This window comes from Chiloscyllium punctatum, chromosome 17, assembly GCF_047496795.1.
Source record: "Chiloscyllium punctatum isolate Juve2018m chromosome 17, sChiPun1.3, whole genome shotgun sequence".
Lineage (NCBI taxonomy): Eukaryota > Metazoa > Chordata > Chondrichthyes > Orectolobiformes > Hemiscylliidae > Chiloscyllium > Chiloscyllium punctatum.
This window is the reverse complement of record NC_092755.1, coordinates 96,948,307-96,973,571: the sequence shown is the minus strand read 5'-3', so window position 1 is coordinate 96,973,571 and position 25,265 is coordinate 96,948,307. Positions and strand designations below refer to the sequence as shown.

Genomic DNA, 25,265 nt, shown 5'->3' with positions numbered 1-25,265 from the left:
GCAGGTCAGGTGAATTGGCCATGCTAAATTGCCCGTAGTGTTAGGTAAGGGGTAAATGTAGGGGTATGGGTGGGTTGCGCTTCGGCGGGGCGGTGTGGACTTGTTGGGCCGAAGGGCCTGTTTCCACACTGTAAGTAATCTAATCTAATCTAATCTAATCTTTAATCCATTATCATCAGGAGCAGAGGTGCAAGTGCTAACAATTGAGATAAGCTCATCTGGGCAGTCTTTTAATGTTTAAAATGTGATCAAGAAAGATTTAACATTTCAATACAATGAAATTACAGCATAGGATAGATATGGACTCATTCCATTTATTGATGGCATGACATAAATGGGGTTACGGATAGGTGTTTAGCGATAATGCACTCTGAAAATAAGAACTAGGAGCAGGAGTAGGCTGTCTGGCCCTTCGAGCATGCTCCACCATTCAATATGATCACGGCTGATTTTTTCATGGACTCAGATCCACTTACCCACGCTCTCACCGTATCACTTTATTCCTTTATTGTTCAAAAACAAATCTACCTTAGCTCTAAAAGCATTTACTGAAGAGGCGTCAACGACTTCACTGGGCAAGGGATTCCATAGATTTACAACCCTATGGGTGAAGACGTTCCTTCGCAATTCAGTCCTAAATCTGCCCCCTCTAATCTTGAGGCTATGCCCTCAGGTCCTAGTTTCACCTGCCAGTAGAAACATCCTCTCTCCTTCTACCTTATCTATTCCCTTCATAATTTTGTACATTTCTATAAGATCCCCCCTCATTCTTCTGAATCCCAAAGAATATAATCCCAATCGACTCAGCCTCTCCTCATAAGCCAACCCCTCTCAATTCTGGAATCAACCGAGTGAACCTCCTCTGTGGCCCCCTCTAGTGCTATTACATCTTTTCTCAAGTAAGGAGACCCAAACTGCGCACAGTACCCCAGGTGTGGCCTCACCTGCACTCTGTACAGTTGCAACATAACCTCTCTGCATTTAAACTCAATCCTTTTTGCAATAATGGACAAAATTCCATTTGCCTTCCTAATTACTTGTTGCATCTGCAGACCACCCTCCTGTGACTTATGCACAAGAACACTCAGGTCCCTCTGCACAGCAGCATGCTGCAACGTTTTACCATTCAAGTAATAATCCTTTTTACTGTTACATCTATCAAAATGGATGACTTCACATTCATTAACATTATATTGCATCTCTTAGCACCGCCTTGACGTTGTCCTTGAATATCAGAGGTGCACTACCTCTCTTACCTTCCTGTCTGTCCTTCCGAATAGTCTGATACCCCTGGAGATTTAACTCCCAGTTGTGACCATCCTGTAACCATGTCTCCATAATGGCTATTAAATCATAGTAGCCATTCACGATAATTTGTGCCGTTAACTCATCGAACTTGTTATGAATGCTACGAACATTCAGGTGAAGTGCCCTTATGCTAGTTTTCTTGCCCTCATAATTTCTAATATCTCTAATAATATCTCGTGAGCTATCCTTCTTTTATACTGCTTTCATAGTCTGCCTTGTACTTAAACACCCCTGCACACATGCTAATCTGCTGCTTACCTTTTTATTTACCATCATACTTCCTGCCGTTTTCCCTTTCCCTTCCCCCCGATTCATTAATTTAAAGTCCTACTGACCACCCTATTTATCCTTTTTGCTAGAACACTGGTTCCAGATCGGTTCAGGGAGAGATCATCCCATCGATACAGATCCTCCCAGTTCCAAAACTGATGCCAATGCCCCATGAAATGGAACCCCTCCTTCCCACAGCACTCCGTTAGCCACATGTTTACTTCCCTAATTTTCTTATCCTTAAGCTAATTTGCACGTGGCTCGGGCAGTAATCCGGAGATTATGACCTTCAAGGACCTGTTCCTTAATTTCGTTCCTTGTGCTTGAAAATCCCAGCCTTGCCTATGTTGTTTGTCCCAATGTGGACCACAACAACTGGATCCTCTCCCTCCTGCTCCAATATCCTTTCAAGCTGGTCAGACATGTCCTGCACCCTGGCACTGGGCAGGCAACACACCATGCGGGACTCCCGATCCAGCTTGCAAATGATACTATCCATCCCCTAATTTATAGAATCCCCTATAACTACCACTAGTCTTTTTGCTCCCCGTTCTTGAACTGCCTTCTCCACTGCCGTGGTCAGCTGGCTCACCCACCCCGCCACCCTTTTCCTCATCCACACAGGGAGCAAACTTCTCATACCTATTGGATAAGGTCAACAGCTGAACTGCAAAGAGAATGGTTTTTAATACAGAGGTTTGTGTGGTTGTAGAATTCACCATCCATGTCAAAGCTTAGATCAGCTTAAATGAGTAGCTAGAGGAAAGGGAAACAGAAATGGATAATTTCTCACCTCATCACATCTAAATGCTGAGTCTACATTCCCATCACTCTCACAAATGGAAGGGTGCCAAACCATAACATTGATGACTCTGTTGAATGGGCTGTGTTCTTGTTTGAATTTCTCTATAATCTTATGTAAAAGTGGACATTCATAGCAGGAGTGAGCAAATTCACAAACTACAAAACCATGAAGGCTCAGATTGACCTTCGAGTTCCTAATAAACACTAATCCCAGCTGGGCCAACAGCTGGTTCACTACTCAGTCTCAGTTCCCCCAAGTTAGGGCAGAGAAAAATTAAGTGTAGTGCAATGTAGTGACCAGTGATCTCGGACAAACAGGACAGTGCCATGCGAGGATCAGTTTGGCTATCATTCCTTCATGATTGAATACCACATTATTATTCACTGTCTACTTATTTTGTGCAAAGTACTGAAATGCCATCAAAACCTGCTGAAATCAAGACACAACATCTCTAAGAGAACAAGTGAGAAATTGAGGAATGAAACAATAAGTTCACATTTAAAGAGAAATTTTAACAAAGTTCAATTCTTCATCTGATTACACTGTTTTTATGTGTGTGAAAGTGCATAATTGCCATTTTTGGATTCATATGGTATAGAATGCTACACATAAATATTAGTACATTGTGTTTTAGGCTTTTAAACTTCTGGAACACACAACATCCAGTGAAATTAATGCATAAAAGTTCAAAAAGGAGATGGATACTTTACTAATTCAACAAGAATGATATTAACTTGCTGATTGAAGCAGGGCAATATTACAATGTTCCGTATGGGTCAGGAACGGACTGGGTGATAAAACAACTTTCCCTCTTCCAAACATCTTTTCTTATTTGGAATGCTGTACTGATTAACGGAGTCATTTTAATGGCAAAACTGTTCATTGTTTTCACCAGCAAGCAGAAGAGTAAATATTGACACCTTTTGATACATTGCTCAGATGAATAACAAAAAGCAAAGTCACAGCCTCTCAGATGATAAGGGCTTTTGCCCGAAAATCAACTCGATTGCTTCTCGGATGCTGCCTGACCTGCAGTGCTTTTCCAGCACCATTCTAATCTTGACTCTAATCTTCAGCATCTGCAGTACCCACCTCCACCTTTCAGGAAATGACAGGTCTGTCTTGTTTTGTTAAAATGGGTCTGAATCTCTTTTAAAAGTTACCAGAAGTTCTGAACAAGAGCCATGCTGGACTCGAAATTTATATGGTTCTTATATTTATATGGACTCAAAATGTTCACTCTGTTTCTTTTCCCACAGATGCTGCCAGACCTGATGAGTTTCCCTGGTATCATGTGGTTCTTTCTGAAAGTATCGGCGATATTTTCCGTATATACTAATCTTAATGTGTTTCATGGGACAATAAAAAAAAGAGATTTACTCTAATTCTAGCTTTGCTTTTTTGATAGGACAAGTGCAGGGTAGGCTTTGTTGTTCATCTAATTGTGCCAAATACAATCTAATCAGGTTTGATGCTGACATACAGCAGAGATGGGCACCAATTCATTTAAAATAGATGATCATAAAAAATACAGTAGTTAAGAATACAGAGTTTTTAACATTCACTGAACCATATAAATAAGAAATTAAACATGAAAACAGAGATGTACTCATCCAGACAAAATCAGTGTTTTAACTCATCTCTTCTATGGATCTAATCTGAGAGTCATCCCTGTGCATAATGATCAAAATAACTTACCGTTCATCAGATCAAGAATAAAGCATAGTTTGTCAGGAGTATGGAAGGCATAAGTCATACAGACTATAAATGGACAGTCCTGCAGAAAGAAGTGACAACAAGAGGCAACAAATAAGTGATCAGATAGATTGCCACACAGCGCAGCAAAACACATTCTCAGTAATAAAATTAAGGAGAGAATTATCCCTTCAGCCTCCTTAGTTTGCAGTAAAACTTTAAAATAAAATTTCATTTGTTAAGTAAAATTCTCCTAGGGATGCCATAAGATAAAAATCAATAAGTCTACATACTACTGTTTCTTTTGCTTCATCTTTTTAGGTCAGTTGCATTTCTTCTTAGTGACACTTAACCAAGGCTTTCCTCCCCACCTTCTCAGTTGGACAAACCAGGTGCATTGAGGAGACTTGGCGACAATAACAATCAACCTACTATTTTATGTGGACATAAAATTGTTTTGAAGAACCCTATTGGTAAAACATAGATAAAATCACCCGAGCCCTTTCATCACTATCAAACAATTGCTCAATTCATCAAGTTACAAGTATCAAATCAAATATTTATTTTCTGAATTGATGTGGCCCAGTTCTTCTTCACTTTGTTGCTGCAGTTTTAGAAATTACCCTTTTTCAGATAAAGGACAAATAACACAGCCTGAACACTAAAACACCACATAAAGAAAAGAGCATTTGTGGGTTAGGAACTATGTTGTATCACCCATGATGGGGGAGTTGAAATAAACAAAACATTGAGGGCAAAACAAATGTGAAATACAATTGCATCATGATGTATGGGTGTAATGTGCTAAACTGGATCAACATGTTTACCATGCAGCAAAGAAACATCTAAACACCAACTGAAGACTTGGGGTGTGGCATGGAATTGTTGAGTGTCTGTACACGTTTCAATGTCCGATAGCATTGTCTGCTGCTGAAAATCATACATCATAATTCATAATGTTATTGTAAAATATCAATCACTCTGTGCCATTTTAGCAATGGCTGAAGACAGACCTTCTCCCATTTATGTTTTTTTAGAGGAAGATTTAAACAAACACTTGGAAGTGAACTTTGAGGCAAGGGGTGTGGCAAAATCAGAAAAAGTACACATCAGGCTGAATCCCAACCAGGTTCCTGCCACTTCCCAGTTTGCTGGACACAGTTTCTGTACAGTGATGGCAACCTGTCAAGTAGCAGGATGCCAATTAAGGCTGCAAAATTGGCAACAATGAAATCATAGATGGTTCCAGTATAGAAGGTCATCATATGCTCCGCTGTGTCCATGCTGGCTATTCTTTGTTGAAAACGTCATGTGGCTTCTGTGCTGTTTCTGAACCTTGGCTATTTAGAAGAGGTGGCTGCACAGTGTGAGGCTGGAGCCACATAAATGTCAGTTACAATCTGACCATTTCATGGCATAAATGAAAAGTCTCAGGGCATCCATGGGAGAGGCTTCAACATGCAACGATTATCTGGAAGCTAGAATAAAGATTCCCAGTATCTAGGGATCTGCTGTTTTTGACTCCATCAGCATGCCAGTCTAATTGTTTAATCCTTTCAAGAGTTTTGTAGAGACCTACATGTTGAGTACACAGCAAAGGAACAAAGCTTTAACTAGCTCATGCTTTCCACATTAATCACACAGAGCTAACGTGCACCACAGTTAGTTTCACTGAAACTGAATTTTGTAGAAATCAGCTCAGAAATCTTGAAGATCCCACACTCTCACATGCACCCTCTCACAGACCTATACCCCTTTACACTCTCACTCACGCACATACATGCACTCTCTCATACACAGTCATTACCCCCGCCCCCTACCCTCTCTCACACCCACATGCACACATACACATAAGTTTCTGGGATGAATTTGTACTTGCAGAATTACATTTTATATTGCTCAAAAACTGCATAAATCCATGTAAGATTCTGTAAATCTATTTTTTAGATTAGAATCAGTCTGACCATTGTGGCACAGACTCACACCTTAAATACATTATCTGGGGTGACATGAAACCAATTGTTAAAGTTCACTCGAGAACGTAACTTTTAAAATATTCTGGGATTTACATATGAAAGAACTGAAACCAACATGTTCATTCTAAAAGATGAGAGACTTAACAAACAATCCAGGTCTTTTTCAATATATACGTGCACAGTGGTTAGCACTGCTACCTCACAGCACCAGAGACCCGGGTTCAATTCCTGCCTCAGGCAACTGACTGTGTGGAGTTTGCACGTTCTCCCAGTGTATGCATGGGTGTTCTCTGGGTGCTCCAGTTTCCTCCCACAGTCCAAAAATGTGCAGCTTAGTGAATTGGCCATGCTAAATTGCCAGTAGCGTTAGGTGAAGGAGTAAATGTAGGGGAATAAGTCTTTGGAGGGTCAGTGTGGTGGGCCGAAGGGCCTGTTTCCACACTGTCAGTAATCTAATCTAATCTAACCTGTGATTATAACTGGTTACGCTTTGGGTTTTGAGAGAGGGGAGTTATTTTCCTATTTCAGTCCACAATCAAAAATACCAGAAAAATAAAGATACAGTCTTTATACTTTGTGCAAATATTCCCAACAACAGAGTTCTGCTGCCCTCCAAACTATGAACAAACCTTTGCATTATTATTACAACTTTGTAGCTATGTGCTAAAATACTAATAAATTATGCTATTATCATTGCCTCGTTGATTGGCATAATTATTGAAAAAGAAAAAAATGGTTGCGTACAACATATTCAAATGTAGAAATCGTGGAACACATATGTTATCAAGAAAACAGTGAGATGTTGGAGAAGAACAGATTTTACACAGAAGGTAGAGTTTAACTATAAGAACTTAGATACTTGTCCAGCGTATAACGATAAAATGCCTAATCATGTCCGTCACTCACAATATTATCTTGTAATAATATAAGATTGGGCAGTGATGTGAAAAATATAGAGCTGGGCCTCTGCAGATGTGCAAAAGACAAAGGAAAATGGAACACAGCACAGTGTTATTCTATATTAGAAAGTTGTCCATTAGTTTCACAACCAAACAAAAAAAAACACGAAATTCAACTGTGCAGACCAACAAGATGAGAAAAGAGGCAAGCCATCTTGAGTTACTGCATCTTTAAAAGTCAAAGGAGTAAGGAACCCCCACGCCATAATGAAAGTCACTAAAATTAAGTTATCTGCTGTTGAATTCACAAGGCCCATGTTCCCAATGATCAAAAAAGCCAATCAGCACTACCCATACTTACATGTGCAAAATGGCTAGTGCAAAGCACTAAAATCTCATGAATATTTCTATTCATCCATGGGATGTGGGCATTGCTGGTTGGATCAGCAAGGGCCCTTCCCTAGTTGCCCTTGAGGAGGAAGTGGTAATCTCTTGTTGAACCACTGCAGTCCACTTGGTGCAGATTGGTCGTGATGGGGAGTAGGCAGGAAGGTGAAATGTAATCAAATCCTTTGGTAATCAAAGCTTTTTGAATGGTGGAGCAGGCTCAAGGGGATGAGTAGCCTGTTCCTACTTCATATGTGCATCTGGTGTCACGTCAACCATGGCTCAGCTGTTAACACTCTCATGCTGGATTAGTGGTGCTGGAAGAGCACAGCAGTTCAGGCAGCATCCAAGGAGCTTCAAAATCGACATTTTGGGCAAAAGCCCTTCATCAGGAATAAAGGCAGTGAGTCTGAAGCGTGGAGAAATAAGCTAGAGGAGGGTGGGAGTGGGGAGAAAGTAGCATAGAGTACAATGGGTGAGTGGGGGAGGGGATGAAGGTGATAGGTCAGGGAGGAGAGGGTGGAGTGGATAGGTGGAAAAGGAGATAGGCAGGTAGGACAAGTCCGGACAAGTCATGGGGACAGTGCTGAGCTGGAAGTTTGGAACTAGGGTGAGGTGTTGTAAGGGGAAATGAGGAAACTGTTGAAGTCCACATTGATGCCCTGGGGTTGAAGTGTTCCGAGGCGGAAGATGAGGCGTTCTTCCTCCAGGCGTCTGGTGGTGAGGGAGCGGCTGTGAAGGAGGCCCAGGACCTCCATGTCCTCGGCAGAGTGGCAGGGGGAGTTGAAATGTTGGGCCAAGGGGCGGTGTGGTTGATTGGTGCGGGTGTCCCGGAGATGTTCCCTAAAGCGCTCTGCTAGGAGGCGCCCAGTCTCCCCAATGTAGAGGAGACCGCATCGGGAGCAATGGATACAATAAATGATATTAGTGGATGTGCAAGTAAAACTTTGATGGATGTGTCAGGCTCCTTTAGGGCCTTGGATAGAGGTGAGGGAGGAGGTGTGGGCGCAAGTTTTACAGTTCCTGCGGTGGCAGGGGAAAGTGCCAGGATGGGAGGGTGGGTTGTAGGGGGGCGTGGACCTGACCAGGTAGTCACGGAGGGAACGGTCTTTGCGGAAGGCGGAAAGGGGTGGGGAGGGAAATATATCCCTGGTGGTGGGGTCTCTAGCTTATTTCTCCATGCTTCAGGCTCACTGCCTTTATTCCTGATGAAGGGCTTTTGCCTGAAACGTCGATTTCGAAGCTCCTTGGATGCTGCCTGAACTGCTGTGCTCTTCCAGCACCACTAATCCAGAATCTGGTTTTCAGCATCTGCAGTCATTGTTTTTACCTTGTTAACACTCTCAACCTCAGAGTCGCAAGGTTGTGGGTATAGGTCCTACCTCAGCACTTGAGCACAAAAATCAAAGCTGACACTTAGATAAGATGCTCATGATGCACATGACAATGTAGATGGGGCCTCAATTTAAGATGCACTGCAAGGATCCCCTGGCACTATTTTGATGGGAAGGGAATTATCACTCATGGCTTATCTTAGATTTATCCTTCAATCAACTTCACAAAAACTGTTTACTGATCAAAATCACATTGCTGTTTGTGGGAGCTTTAAGTGTGATTGCTGTATTTTTTATATTACAGGAGTGACTGTACTGCAAAAATTTTTAAAAATATTTTACAGAATAGAATCTTCTGTCTACTTGAGACACAGTTGCTGAAGCATTGGTTGTTAAGAAAGAAGAACCAGAGTCACATCACTCACATCCAGAAAGTGTTACTATTTAATTCCCCTATTCTACCCCAATTTACTCAAACAAGTCAAAACATACAATTGGTTATGGCATAGTACATTTACCAGCAGCAGGTTCCAACAGATGTATGGATATTTCTCATCTTTTTTCGTTCTTTCAGTCACAACTCAGTTGGCAGCAGTCTCACTTCTGACTCATAACGCTGTGGCTTCAAGTCTCACTTCAGAGACATAAGTACAAAAATCAGCATAGAACTGAAGAAATACTGCATTGTTGGAAAGTGCCACCTTAGGATGAGATGTTAAAACAAGGTACTGTCTGTTCTTTCAGGTGGTATTATTTTGTATCTGAAATAATCCACAATAATATGCCCTGGCTACCAATATTAATGAATGCTTCAAAAAAGTGGTCTGCATCTTAATCTAATCAGTTCACTTTTGGTCATACATTATTGGTGTACCAATATTTGCTGAAATCACCTATTAATTTTCAGATTTTTTGTTAACAAATACAAAGGCCATCAAATAAGCAGAATCATAACCTTTGCATATCTTCAGTGGAGGAAGCAATAAATGCATGGACATTCTTTCTCTGTTATTTCGTTCATGAACTGATTGCTGTGCAGTGGCTACACATGAAAACATTAGAATTGGGCTCCTGATAGTTTATAGCCAAATGGCTTTTAAGGTTTATTTATGAATGACAGTTTTCTGGGCAATGCACATGAGGAATTGGATACCAGCAAACAGTTGCTGTCTTGAAGAGAGCCAGGAACCATCCTCTCAAAGAGAGTTTACGACCAAAAGGAGAAATGGAATACTGTCGGGTCTCTGAGGTCACAATTTTCATTCCTTTCTTTCTGCTACTTTAATTAAAAATGCAATTGCACACAAAAGTGATATTGTGTCTGCACAAAACATTGTTCTTCCCTGATTAACTGAGGATTCCAACCACTTTAAAATAACTTCATTAATGAAATACGAATAAATTTGTTGAGACCGTCTCACTTTTATTAAACATGAGCTCACGCAATAATCCATCATGGCTCACCTTTTGCTTGGTGATTCCGAAAAAAACCACATGAATTTAATTTATTTTCTTATATCATCTACTTTTACATAATTATAGGAAACAATTTGATCATACCTGATGCTAGCTACTAAAAGGTTTACAGAATCACTTTGTTACCAATGAATACAGCTTACTGCAGTGGAGCAATAAAGCACGACACTTAGCACAGCAGCAATGCGACAATCATACTGTCATCTACAATTGTAGCCAGTGACTGCACAAATCAGTCACCAGGTCAGCTCATTAACACTTTGAAAACCACGACTGGAAAATAAATATGAAACACTGTCTGTAGTGGTGCACCACAAAAACATACACAAATTTGAAAATATGCAAATTAGGAGTTGATTAATTTCAATTACATATTCACTCATTTTGTTGGCTAAAAGAACCTCAGTAAGGCACCATCTGTGATATGAAAGTCTAGCTGTTATCTAGTCATTTGTTTTTAATTGGAATCTGGAACATGTTGAAAAATAAAGTTTATACAGTGCCTGATCCTGGTCCCAACTCTTCCCTAAATACTTCACTGTTAATTACTTTGGAAGTAAACTATATACAAACATTATGAAGATACAAATTAGGAACAGGAGTAGGCCAATCGGCCCCTCTAGCCGTTCTGCCATTTAATAAGAGGATGGCTGACTTTGTCTATTTACCCTCTCCATGCCCCTCATGATTTTATAAACCACTACGGGATCACCCCTCCGCCTCAGACGTTCCAGGAAAAACAGCCCCAGCCTGTTCAGCCTCTCCCTATAGCTCAAATCCTCCAACCCTGGCAACATTCTTGTAAATCTTTTCTGAACCATTTCAAGTTTCACAGCATCTTTCTGATAGGAAAGAGACTAGAATTGCATGCAATATTCCAACAGTGGCCTAACCAATGTCCTGTATAGCCATAACATGACCTCCCAACTCCTGTACTCAATACTCTGAGCAATAAAGGAAAGCATACCAAACGCTGCCTTCACTATCCTATCTCTCCCCTTTCAAGGAGTTATGAACCTGCATGTCAGTGTTAAATGGAAGATCCCTTATTTTGAAATGGTTTCCGACTTCAAATCTTGCCCACAAAGGAAAACATTCTTTCAGCACTCACCTGATTAAGCCTGGTCAGGATCTCATTTGTTTCAATAACATCATTCTTCTAAACTCCAATGGATACAGGTGCAGTTTGTTCACCCTTTCCATAGGATAACCCTCACCATTCCAGATATCAGTCAAGGTCACCTTCTCTGAAATGTATTTAACACATTTACATCCTTCTTTAAATAAGGACGCTTTTCAGTATTCCAGCTGTGGCCTCCAATGCTGTATAAAACTGCAGTAAGACATCCTTACTTTTATACTGTGTATCCCATGCAATAGACAATATTCCACTTGCTTTCCTAATTACATGCTGTACCTGTGTACTAATGGTTTGCTTTTATGCACCAGTACACACAGATCCTTCTACCCCAGAGTTCTGCAATCTTTCATTTAAATAAGATGCCGTTTTAATGCTTCCTGCCAAATGGACAAGTTTCACACATTGTATTCCATCCACTTTTTTTTTGTCCATTCATATCACCATTTATATCCCTTTTCTGCAGCTTTTGTCACAGTTTTGTCTCTGGGTCAGGACTGCAGCCAGCAGAAATCCCAGCTCCAATGTCCTGATCTTTAGTAAGCGTTCCCTGCATTTTTGATTTTTAGTCCGGATTGTGAGTTCAATAGGTGACTGGGGAAACAGTGTGGCCTCTAATTCTTCTGTCAGCTGCATGGGTCTCAAGACCGAAATACCTAATGGATTGAGGCAATCAGGGTCTACTTCACTGGTGTCTGCCATTTACACGGTGTCACGATCTTATAGGAGGCAGCGATTAACAGACCTCCTCTGCTGTACAATTCAGGATGGCAGGCAAGACTGCAAGATGGGGAATCCTCTTTTGGGTGTAGGACAGTAATTTCCTTTAGCAGTGGGAGTCAGGGATCCGATGGGGGAAGGTGGGATGTCAGGTATTCTTGTGGTAATTTAAATATGGAGAAGATTGTTTGTATTTTTTGCAGGGATACAGTGGCACTATCCAAAATAAAAGCACTGCAAACTAATCTGCTTTTAATGGTCTAATCTCCCAACTCTGGGTTCCTATTACAAGCATTCCAAGATCTTGCAGTGGAGACAACTGATCATTTGAATGACCAAGTGCCTCCAGGAATCACACACACAAGAACCTTGGCTTACACCCAATCCCACTTCTGTGGAATGAGTAAGACAGGATCGGGGTGGAATCTGGGGTTCCCAACAAATTTCTGCATTTTAGCCACATCTTGTCAAAAATCAAGACCCTTTTGTTCACAACTTAAATTTCTAACTGCCTTGGTGTCATTGGAAAACTTAATAGCTATGCATTTGGTAGGTTCTAATTAACTGAGGCCTCAACACTGATCCCGAGGGCACGTCACTCATCCTATCAAAACTAAACCAAAAAAGGAACGATTATCCCCACCACCTTGGTTCTGTTGGTCAACCATCCAACAATGTTAATATATTAACCTAGATTAGAGTGGTGCTGGAAAAAGTCATTTGTCTCTCCACTCTGCAGGCACCCTGCCTCTATTCCTGATGAAGGGCTTTTGCCCAAAACATCGATTTTCCTGCCCCTCGGATGCTGCCTGACCTGCTGTGCTTTTCCAGCACCACTCTAATTTCGACTCTGGTTTCCAGCATCTGCAGTCCTTGTTTTTACCTACCTTAATATATTAGCCCCCTACATCATCAACTCTTATTTTGTGTCATGATCTTTGATGTGGTATCTTGTTAAATGTCATCAGTAAGTCTAAGTATTATCACTGGATTGTTAATCCAGAGATCCAGGTCATGTTCTGGGGACTCGGGTTCAAGTCCCGCTGTAGCAGATGGTGGAATTTGAATTCAGCAAAAATCTGGAATTAAGAATCTAATGATGACTATGAATCCATTGCTGATTGCTGGAAAAATCCATCTGGTTCATTAATTTCCTCCAGGAAAGGAAACTGCCATCCTTACCTGGTCTGGCCTACATGTGACTCCAGACCCACAGCATTATGGTTGACTCTTAACTGCCCTCTGGCCAATTAGGGATGAGCAATAAGTGCTGGCCTAACCAGAGACGTCGTCATCCAATGAATGAACTTTTTAAAAAGTACAGTTTATTCACTGGTTCCCCTTTATTTACATTGCTTGTTAATTCATCACAAACTGCTATAGTCAAATAGGATCTGCCTTTCACAAAAAACAGGTTGACTCAGTCTGACTGTGTTAAGATTTTTTAAGGGCCAGCCCTCGTTGCCAAGCAGCTGTTTTTCAGACGTACGTGCTCTCATTCTGCTTCACAAGTAAATATAAAGCGCCAGTGGTTCCAACAGGTTGGTCAGTAGACGCTGACTTTGCCATCAAAATTAATTCTCTGGATGACAGTATTAAGTCATTTTAGCCCAATATTATGTGCTTCCTCACAGTCTGCTCATCACAGTGTAAATAGGACCTTTGAGAGAAGTTGGTGAATCATTTTCGCTTCACAATATGTAATACAAAATAACTTTAGAATCAAGGAAAGAGGAATTTAAATATACCAAAGTTAAGAAATCTGACAATGTAAGGAGAAAATTTTAATTCAGTACTCATAAGTTAAACAAACATACATGGCACAGACTATAAGAGGAGGTGCTTATGTCGAACTGCACAACCACCAGCCAGACCATAGCCAAAACATGACAACCAGTTCTGGGGTGCCACATAACCAGGAGGATGTGATCGATTTAGAGAGGATACAATGTAATTTTAAAAGAACATTGCCCGAAACGGAGACTTTTAGCTATTAGGAATGATTGGTTAGCTTATTTACTTTGAAAAAAGCAACCTGAATGGAGATTTAATTAGGTTGCATGCAGTTATGAGGGACCTCCATGCAGCGAATAGAACAGATCCATTTCCCTCAGCAGTGAGGCAAAAACCAGGGTTATAGTGAATAAAATTATTTGAACTGGAAAATTGCTGAAAATGCATATCGGTGTAATATGTGACACAGCACCAGCTACAAGAATCTATATAGGGACGTAAATTTGTTATAAATACTTTTGGTCAGGACAGCTTTGGAAATTGGATGGAATCTTCCCAAAATAGAAAATAACTGATGGTATGAGACGATCAGGGTCATAGAGTCATAGAGATGTACAGCACTGAAACGGACCCTTCGATCTAATCTATTTCACTGGTGTCTACATGGTGTCACAATCTTAAAGGAGGAAACAATTAACAGGTTTCCTTTGCTGCACAGTTCAAGCTGGCAGGCAAAACTGCAACACTGGAGGTTAATGATACCCTCCAGCACATCTCCTCCACTTCACGCACCTCTGCCCTTTGAACCCCACCCCTTCAATCGCAACAAGGACAGAACCGCCCTGGTCCTCACCTTCCACCCCACCAACCTCCGTATACATTGCATCACCCTCAGCCATTTCCACTATAGAGAAACAGACCCCACCACCGGTGATATATTTCCCTACCAACCCCATCCGCTTTCCGTAAAGACCATTTCCTCCGCAACGCTCATCAGGTCCACGCCCCCCACCAAACCACCCTCCCCTCCCGGCACCACCCCCTGCCGCTGCAGGAATTGCAAAACCTGCATCCACACCCCCCTCAGCTCCAAGGGCCCAAAGGAGCCTTCCACATCCATCAGAGTTTTACCTGCACCTCCACATGTCATTTACTATAGCCGTTGCTCCCGATTTGGTCTCCTCTACGTTGGGAAGACAGGAAACCTACTTGCAGAACACTTTAAAGAAAATCGCCAGGACACCCGCACCAACCAACCCCTCCGCCTTGTGGCTGAACACTTCAACTCCCCCTCCCACTGCACCAAAGACATGCATGTCCTGGGCCTCCTCCATTGCAATCACTAGTCACCCGACACCTGGAGGAAGAACACCTCATCTTCAGCTTTGGGACCATTCAACCCCATGGAAAAGTGGATTTCATCAGTTTCTTCATTTCCCCTAACCCCACCTTATCCCAGTTCCAACCTTCCAACTTGGCACTGCCTTCATGACCTGTCCTACCTGCCCATCTTTCTTCCCATCTATCCACTTCACCCTCCCCTCCGACCTATCACCATTACCCCCACCTCCTTCTACCTATTGCACTCTAGCTACCTACCCCCAGCCTCACCCCCTTCCCATTTATCTCACCACCCCCTCAGCTCACAGTCTCATTCCTGATGAAGGGCTTTTGCCCAAAACGTCGATTCTCCTGCTCCTCGGATGCTGCCTGCCCTGCTGTGCTTATCCAGACCCCAACTCTTGACACTAATCTCCAGCATCTGCAGTCCTCACTTTCACCGAGTTGATTGCAACACTGGAGAGCCAATGAATTGGACAACATGACTACAGTATTAGAAGTTCCACCAAGAGAGTTGAATGCTGCTGAGGCTGAGTGGGTCTCGAAATGGAGACACTATTGGATGCCTTTAGAACCATGTGTTTTTAAGAAAGGCTTGGAGTTGATGAGGCTGACAGGACTGAAATGAGAAACCATTGTACAGGAATGCTCATAGTCACAGGTCTGCTCATTTCAGCCTTGCGCTTTGTCAATGGGAATTTGAGAGGAGGCTCTGATGGCCCTTGAATAAAGAACAAAAACAATTACAGCACAGGAACAGGCCCTTCAGCCCTCCAAGCCCGCCCTATTCCAGATCCTCTATCTAAACCGGTCAACTATTTTCTAAGGGTCTGTATCCTATTGCTCCCTGCCCATTCATGTATCTGTCTAGATACACCATAAATGATGCTATTGTGCCCATCTCTACTACCTCCACTGGCAAAGTGTTCCAGGCACCCACCATCTGCGTAAAGAACGTTCCACGCATATCTCCCGTAAACCTTTCCCCTCTCACTTTGAACTCGCAACCCCTAGGAATGAAGTCCCCCACTCTGGCAAAACAAAAGCTTCTTACTATCCATCCTGTCTATACTTCTCATGATTTTGTAGACCTCAATCAAGTCCCATTACCTCATTTCTGCACCAAGGGGAATATACAGACTTTAAAATGCCTCCGTTTCAGATTTTGATTTATCAGTCAAGATAATAGCTGGGGCATCACAGTGGTTCTCCGTCACCAAGGGAAGAGGAAACTTAACTCACGCTTCCACTCCCATTGGCTCTTCCAAGGCGTCTGATACAATATGACTTGCTGTGGAAGATGGATGAAGGCCAAATCAGGGTCTGATGAGGTGCTTTTACAGCACAGGCTGGCTATAAACTATTAGTCTATTTACTAGGCCAAAGGATTTTGGGACAGAAATAGAAAATTGATGATGAATGAATTAATTTTTTGTGCCCACTACATATCAGTTACATGCATCATCCAAACCAAGGGACAAGGTCATTTTGCCAATGATATTGCTATGCTTGTTATATTCACCTTTCAGTTTGTCCCACCATTCCACTGGAAATGTGTGAGAAAATACTTCTCCTCCTGGAGAAACAGAGAAACATACAAGGAGGCCATTTGGTCCATCAGGCCTTTGATAGATTGCTTCTGTTTAGTCTGATGCACTGGCCTTTTGCCTGTAAAACAGCAATTTCCTCATCCTCAAATACCTGTCTAACTCTGTTTTTAAATTATTTATGGAATCAGGTCGTGTTTTCCAGATTCTGACAATCAACCGTATATAAAAAACGTCCTCTTATCTCACCCCTAGAGTATATTTCCAGTGATGTTGAATTAATGACTTCTAATTATTGCACCAAAGATTATTTTGCTCTATCAACATCTATCATTCTGAAAACTTCAATTAGGTTAGCTGATTAGGTCAATCCAAGATAATTTGCAGTCCACACTGAACTATTTTGTTTACCAGGGCATTGCAACATTAGACATTTTCCAATTATACACCCTTGACAAAACTATACTTGCTCTCATTTGTTTAAAAATGCCCTGGGTGAGGTGCTGATGTTATGAGTAGCAAGAAATAACCATACTTGGAACATGTGATATTGTTAGCTCATTGTTATTTGATCTTGAGGCATGAGGGGCATAGCCTTTCCTTTACTGTGAACATGGCTGTGTGTTACATGGTTGAACGAAGTATGTGGAGTCGAATACAAACCGCTTGTTCCATAAAGGGAGTTTTAAAAGGCTATGAGAACCTCCGCTAAATTCAAAGTCAGATTCAACAAAAGGAAGTAATGCATTACAAATGATTTATTATCAAGAAAGGTAGGAAGAACATCATTACTTGGCACTGCATAGAATGCAGAAGTGTTTTAATTCCATAATAGCACCAGTCGATAAAGTCTGAACAATTCCAAAGCTTCTGGGCAAGTGACACTCACATTTGGCGAAAGAAAGATGTGAAGTTTACCACTATTTTCACCAGGGGCAAGTTCCAAAACAAGTATCATCTTTTACAAACAACATGCTTATAAAAATAAAACTGCATCCAAACTCACCCCAGTGCTGACTAGTGACAACATGATTCGCTCATTAAGGGCTAACGTTTCTCCCTGTTTCATCTTGATTCGCTTTTTATCTAAACACTTCATGGCATACCTGAAAACCACAAGTAGAACAGGATAATTACACAAATGGTCACAGTATGATTCACCAAGAGAAAATGCACAGGACATAGTATGGACCTATAATTCAGGCTGGGCAGCCAGATACACAGTGAAAGCGAAGGAGACGAAAAACATGATTGCAATCAATTCTTTTCATTATTTGTAAAAACATCCGAACATCCAACAGAAAGGCAAATTGCCGTCAGCTATGACCCAACATAACACTCCTGGAACAAGATAATACATTATTAAAATAATCATGACTTCCCCTCATCCAAGGAAAAAAGTAAAAAAGGATGAGGTCTCTCTGAGATTGTGCTGGATTTAAAACGGGATTGCCTGAAACATCAGAGCTGAGTCACTCTTCAACAGCAAACTACTGAGCTTTAACATTGCAGTAAAATTCTTGAGATTGTCATGATGTACCTTATTCGTGTTTTTGTCAGGCTCCACCTGGAATAATGCATTCTGTTTTGGCTGGGAGGTTATGTTGCAACTTTTGGAATACTGTATTCAGTTATAGTCTCCCTGCTACAGGAGAGACACAATGAAACACAAAAAGGTTCAGAAAAGATTCACAAAACTGTTGCCTGGATTGGAGGATTTGAGCTGGATAGGCTGGGGCTATTTTCCCTGGAGCGTCAGAGGCTGAGGGGTGGCTTTATAGAAGTTTGGAAACTCATGACAGACCTGGATAGGGTGAATAGTCAACGTCTTTTCCTAGGGGTGTGGGAGTCCAAAACTTGAGGGCATAGATTTAAGGTGAAAGAGGAAACATTTAAAAGGGCCCTGAGAGGCAACATTTTCACAGAATGGTACGTGTATGGAATGAGCTGCCAGAGGAAATGGTAGAGGCTGGTACAATTACAACATTTAAAAGGTTTGGAGGGATATGGGCCAATGCTGGCAAATGCGGCTAGATTAATATAGGATATCTGGTTGACATGGATAAGTTGGACCGAAGGGTCTGTTTCCATGCTGTACATCGCTTTGATTCTATAACTCTACTGAGGCACAAGGGAAACAGTGAAAATATGGGTTCAAGTTTGTAATCAGCTATATCCCTAGTGTCAGAGCAGCGACTTCTTGATTATGCTTTGACAGACTGTACATGAGGGAGATAATTATATAGACACATCTTAAGATACTAGCTGAAACAGTAGTTAATCCATTTCAAATTCAAACTCAATTGCAAGACAAAGGAATATAGATGTTAAAAAATGGTAATGAACATCATAAATGCTGTCAGGAAGCATTTTTCACAGAAAAAAAGTGATTAAAACTTGGATTACTACCCTGAAAATGGTGATGGAGGTACTATCACTGGAATTGTTAAAAGATTTTGGATGTTGTTCTTGGGTGGATTGTGGTTTTTATATAAGCCTCAATCAAATTGTATGAATGAACTCCTTCATCCTTACTTTAGTTTTTTAAACTTTCCAAGTGTAGTAGGAAAAAAAACATTCATCTTCATCCTTTTAATGAAAGGACACACTGTCAATGGTTATAAAAAGGCACAATTGATTTTTTTTAATATAAAGCTCATTCACAAGCTGTTTTCAATTTTTATATAGCTCATACTGTCTCATTGATAAATGCTAGGCTACTATTGAAATCCTCTCCCTGTCAGGACAAATTATCTAATTTAGTTGCAACAGAGTTGATATTTAAAAAAATAAATACAGGCACAGATTTCCTGATAGTCGGAGACTGACACACTCTGAAAGATGTGTGTCTGGACCTCTTCAATGTTCTGATATACTGACTATGCAGTAAGTGATCAGGATGTCTGAACATCTGATGGGCAATTACACTGCATCTGGAACCCTCCCAAATCTGAATATGCGGCAGACTCTTTGAAGAATTCTGACTCTGTTAATTTAATAGTTAGCCAGGAAATGTTACCAAATCATATAAAGGTGCTCTAACCCATGACTAACTATAACCCACTAAGTCACAAACACCACAGACACCTTACCAACACCCCACACCACCCCCAACATCCAATCCACCCAACCCTTTTACTCACCTCCCGCACCCTCAGCACACCTTCCCACTTAGTCATTCATCAACTTGCTACTTTACCCCACTCACTTGCCACCTACATGCTTACCCCAATAGCCACCTCACATCTTGTATTAATCCCGTCACCACACCCACTCTGACACTTACCATACACAAACTCTCTCGGTTGCTATTAAATAGCTTTTGGGATCCTTAAATATTTTACTTTCAGGAATATGGCTGACATTGCCATACAAATCCTGACTTAGTGCAAATGCTGATCCAATGCTGGATAGATTCAGAGCTAATTTCCTATGATGAAATACTGGTTGGAGGAATAGGTTTAGCTCAGTCATGTCTGTACTGCTGGTAGTCTGAAGACCTGGACTCGAGTTGCTAATTCAGTTTTATTGTCATGAACAATAATGGCAAAAATGTTACAGTTTAGAAAACCATGGACCTTAGTGACATAACCTGGTGATACTATTGTCGATTAATCAGGAAATAAAACCCAATTAGCAAAATTTTCAGGGAGCAGGCAGGAAATATTGAAATTAGTTTGCACTCTAATCAAGATGGTGACCATCCTTAACTGGTAGAACAGGTGTCCAAATGCCTCACTGGCAAATAACCTCCTCAGGTTGAACCACAAGATGCTCAATGTTCCCAACCTTCTTCTCATTCTCTAAACTGAAAACTCAGCATAATCTTCTAGGTATTCCCATCAATGCCTCTGGTTTAAATCTATGGAGACTAAAACAGGTCTTCATTGTAGTTTAATTATTTTTCAATTTTCTCTTCCCTTTCCTATTCCAAGTTAGCCTCCCACAACTAAACTCTTTATTATCCATTTGGAACTGCCATCTAATGTGGAAAAAAAAAGTGTATCTGTGTAAAAAGCAGCACAAGTATCTCAAGCACAATCTTACTGATCACCATGAGTTAAGGTACTGGATACAGCTCAATCTGAGACTGTTTTGTTTCTGCATAAACGATTATTCACAAAATGTGGCAATGCGTTTCAGGATTCTGGATTCCACTCTTCTTCAGTTAATACCTTGATATAAATTACGAGCCTGTACCTCAAGACAAATGCTCAGTTAACACTCTGAATTAAAAATTGGCATTCAATATAGAGTTCTATTGTCAGCTTCAACTTCTTATCATACCTCTACATAAAATTCATAGATGTTCAAACTTTGCTGGTTTTCAATATTAACTGAGTTGTTAAATAGAAGATTTGAATTATGATTCAACAGTTAGGATCATTGTTTGTAAAATTGTAAGTGTGTCATCCTTTATGCTTTTGTTCACACAGAAGTAGTTGATTAAAAGGTAATAGTCACATGTGTGTGCCTGGCCTATGAGCAATTGTTTTTTACTCTTCAGATGAACATTAGCCAAGGCTGCTTGGAGAGAAAAACATGTCAAGATCTGTATGCAGCAGCTTTGCAGCATATGGTATTTTGTGTGTTATCCTGTGTGTGACACACTGAATTGTGTACTATCCTAAATGTAATACACTCAGATCTCTACACCATTTAGCGCAGAAAACACTTTGGCCTGTGTATTATCCTATATTTAATACACACCAGCCAACATATTAATCTGTAAATAGTAATTTCAGCTTGAATGTTATCCAGCCACAAAAAACAGTCCACTTATTATCTACCATGTAATTGCATAAAAATGGCATGCACATTAATATACTGAAATAAAACTAAACTTCTTAGAAATAAATAGTGAATGTAGGAATAAAATTACATTTTTCCAGTGTCAGCTTTCCTGCATCCATAAACCTCGCCAAATCCTCCCCTTCCGATTATACGATGTACACTGAAGTCATTCATTGTTAGCTGCAAAATAAATGAAATACCATAACTCCTGTCCACTGATTAGCAGCAAGTGACATTTCATTCGATAGGATTGCATCAATCATTAGATTAGATTACTTACAGTGTGGAACAGACCCTTCCGCCCAACAAGTCCACACCGACCCTCCAAAGAGCAACCCACCCAGACCCATTCCCCTATACTTAACCCTTCACCTAACACTACAGGCAATTTAGCATGGCCAATTCACCTAACCCGCACATTTTTGGAATGTGGGAGGAAACCAAAGCACCCGGAGGAAACCCACGCAGACACGGGGAGAATGTGCAAACTCCACACAGACAGTTGCCTGAGGCGGGAATTGAACCCGGGTCTCTGGCGCTGTGAGGCAGCAGTGCTAACCACTGTGCCACCGTTTATCATGCTGATAAAATGTAAGTATGTGTTTCAATGCTTTACGAACATATCTACATCTTGTTCAGATATTTAAGCAAACTTGCACTTATCCTCTCAAAGCATTACGCCTTGCAACAATACCCTAAGACAGTGGTTGTTTCTGTAAGAGTCAATGCAAAAAGGGAAGTATTATCACAGGAAGTGATATGAAGTGGGATATCACTTCCTATTTAGTATAGAGGGTATTACTTCAAGAAATGGCAAGGGATGTAAAGCATTATTGCAGAACAGGATAGAGAATAGAAGCTGTTGTTACAGAAAGGGGCACAGGACGTGCAATGATAATGTGGAACACATAAGCCTTGTGCAAGAAGTGCTTTCTTTCAAAAAAAAAAGCAGCATATGTGGTCTGTTCCCTGTATATAAAGCAACATGAATGGTAACAAATGAATTAATTATTGCGAATAATTTGTCATTTTTGCTGTCATTTTAATCACTGTCCAATTTTAACATCACATGAATATACTCCCACTTCCTGCATGCTTCAATAAATACAAGTATTAATCCATGCAGCTTTCATTAGTGGGATCATATTTACTGCAAAACCAAATATGCCAGAGTCAGATGTATGCCTAATTAGGTTTCCATTGGCTTACACAGGGTTAAATAGTTAAAACTCAATGGGGAAAAGAAATCTAAACTTACATTGTTGCAATATTGTTAAATTATTCTTTCTTACCTGCCCCACAGAATTATAGTTATTGGATCACTTGATAAGGTGATTGAGGGAATATGTTGAATTTACAAGAATGTGTCCAGTGATGAGAAACTTCAGTTGAGGATAGATTGGAGAGGTTGGGAAAGTTCTCCTTGGACTGAAGAAGATTAAGAAGGAATCCAACAGAAGTTTTCAAAATCATGAGGGGAGCTGTATATAATTGGGAGAAATGGTTCCCACTCGTAAAAGGTAAAAAGGGCACCAAATTTAAATAATTTACAAATGTGATGAAAGAAAAATCTTTTTTCACACAACAAGGGATTCAGCTATTGAATACATTGCCTGGAAATGTAATGAAGACAAGCTTGATTGAGTAATTGAAGAAATTATTAGATGATTATTTAAACAGAAGCAATGTGCAAGGATAGTGGGAAACAACAGAATTGCATGAAGCTTTGATGCTCATCTGAAGAGCAGTTGTAGACACAATGTGTTGAATGATCTTCATCTACACAATAGAACTAATGTGAGTTTGAATGTTACGGAGGGAATTGCTTATGTAATTAATGATAGAGGATTCATAAGAAAAAGTGGTATACAAAGCTTGTACAGAACAAAATGTTTAAGAATATTGAATGCTAGCAAATTATAGAGACAACATAGGATACGCGTGAGTCAGTGATCCGAAGCGAGATGTTTATATACTGTAGAGTATGCACTGAGATTACTGCAACTATATCACATTTGTTAAAGTGTTAGGTTGGCTCAGTTAACAGAACTCACGGTGACACAGTGGTTAGCACTGCTGCCTCACAGCGCCAGAGACCCAGATTCAATTCCCGCCTCAGGCAACTCTCTGTGTGGAGTTTGCACATTCTCCCCATGTTGGCGTGGGTTTCCTCCGGGTGCTCCAGTTTCCTCCCACACTCCAACAAATGTGCAGGTTAGGTGAATTGGCCATGCTAAATGCCCGTAGTGTCAGGTGTAAGGGAATGGGTCTGGGTGGGTTGCGCTTCAGCGGGTCAGTGTGGACTTGTTGGGCCGAAGGGCCTGTTTCCACAGTAATCTAATCTAAAAAAAACTCATGCTTCTTGTACTGGAGAGATGGAGTTTTCAAGGTGTACAAATTAAACAAATAATCTGGGTGGAAGCTTGACTGTCGAACAGAAGAAATGCTGCATTGTCTAACGTGCCAGTTCTTCTGATGAGATATGATCTGACCACTCTGGAAGTTCGGGTGGATGGATTTTAGAAATCTTACAATACTTTTCAATGGTGAGCAGGAAATTCCTGAATAATGGACTTAATAATATAATTCCATTAGCCAACGTTTAAAAAAAAACTATTTATCACTTGATCAATGTTCGTGGATCTTGCTGTGCATGAATAGCACTTTGTTTATCTGCTTCACAAGGTAATTTATATGTACAGTAAACTGCTTTCAGACATTGTCTAAGGATGTAATAATAACAGCAGTTCTTTTTACATAACACTTACCATTAATGTTTGCAGCACCTAGAGAGACTGGTATTCTACAGTATGTTCTAATCTGCATGTCATTCTAACAATGCTCTTCTAGCGTGTGCAGTTCTGACTGTATACCATTTAGCGTGGAATACATTTTAGCTTGTTTATTATCCTGTACATACGGCATGCCAGCCAACATGTTAATCTGTAAGCAATCATCAACCACAGAGTGGAAATCAAACATATTGCCTTCTTTGCCTCATCTATCCAAACCCCACTGGCACAAGTTTTCATTCATAAAATCATTCAAGCAGTTAGCTGCAGAATGTTGATCAAACAGACAATTAGAACCAGAGGGCTGAGGTATCGCCTTGAATCTTTTAGCATTAGGTTTGTATGTATTTTGCATAATTTCTCAGCAATTTTCTATCATAATTTCCTTCGGTAGAACACTCAAACTGGACTACTTCAGCATCACCGGCCTCTTCTCTTTTCTCATTGTTATGAGCCCAGAAGATAATTGAAAGATTGTGAGTATTGTAAGTATGACATCCTTTTATTTTGTTCACACTGAGGTCGATGATTCAAAGGTGGTTGTCACATACAAGTGCCAAGACTATAAGCACATTATTCTTTGTTTGATTGGCTAATGCCCATCTAAGCAAAGCTACTTGGAAAGAAAAGTCATTTCAAGATTGGTATGCAACATCTTTACAGCATGTTCTAAACTGTGTGCTATTCTGTGAGTGACACTCTGGCTCGTGTGATAACCTGAAAGTAATGCACTCTGGTCTCTATACCATTTACTGTGGATCACACTTTGGCCTTTGTATTATCCTGTATTTAATGCATGCCAGCCAACATATCAATCTGTAAGCAGCAATTCCAGACTGGACATATCATTTACTTGGCCTGAATATACACCTTAAATGTTCACCTTAACTTAGGAGCGTCTCTGGCAACTTGAATTTAGGCAGTAGACTCGTACTGTGACATCCTTTGGACATGATTTGGAGATGCCGGTGTTGGACTGGGGTGTACAAAGTTAAAAATCACACAACACCAGGTTATAGTCCAACAGGTTTAATTGGAAGCACATTAGC

At 40.7% G+C, this 25,265-nt stretch overlaps 1 protein-coding gene across 1 annotated transcript in view; it reads right to left on the bottom strand.

Moving 5' to 3' along the window:
• The window catches only part of grk3 (G protein-coupled receptor kinase 3), a 302,636-nt gene that overhangs the window by 85,854 nt on the left and 191,517 nt on the right, over positions 1–25,265 (bottom strand). The window contains exons 8-10 of the mRNA XM_072588022.1: positions 21,513–21,604; positions 17,637–17,736; positions 4,082–4,160 (exon numbers count right to left, since the gene is read on the bottom strand). Of these exons, the coding sequence (XP_072444123.1) occupies positions 4,082–4,160; positions 17,637–17,736; positions 21,513–21,604 (271 nt within the window). The remainder of the gene's footprint in view (positions 1–4,081; positions 4,161–17,636; positions 17,737–21,512; positions 21,605–25,265) is intronic.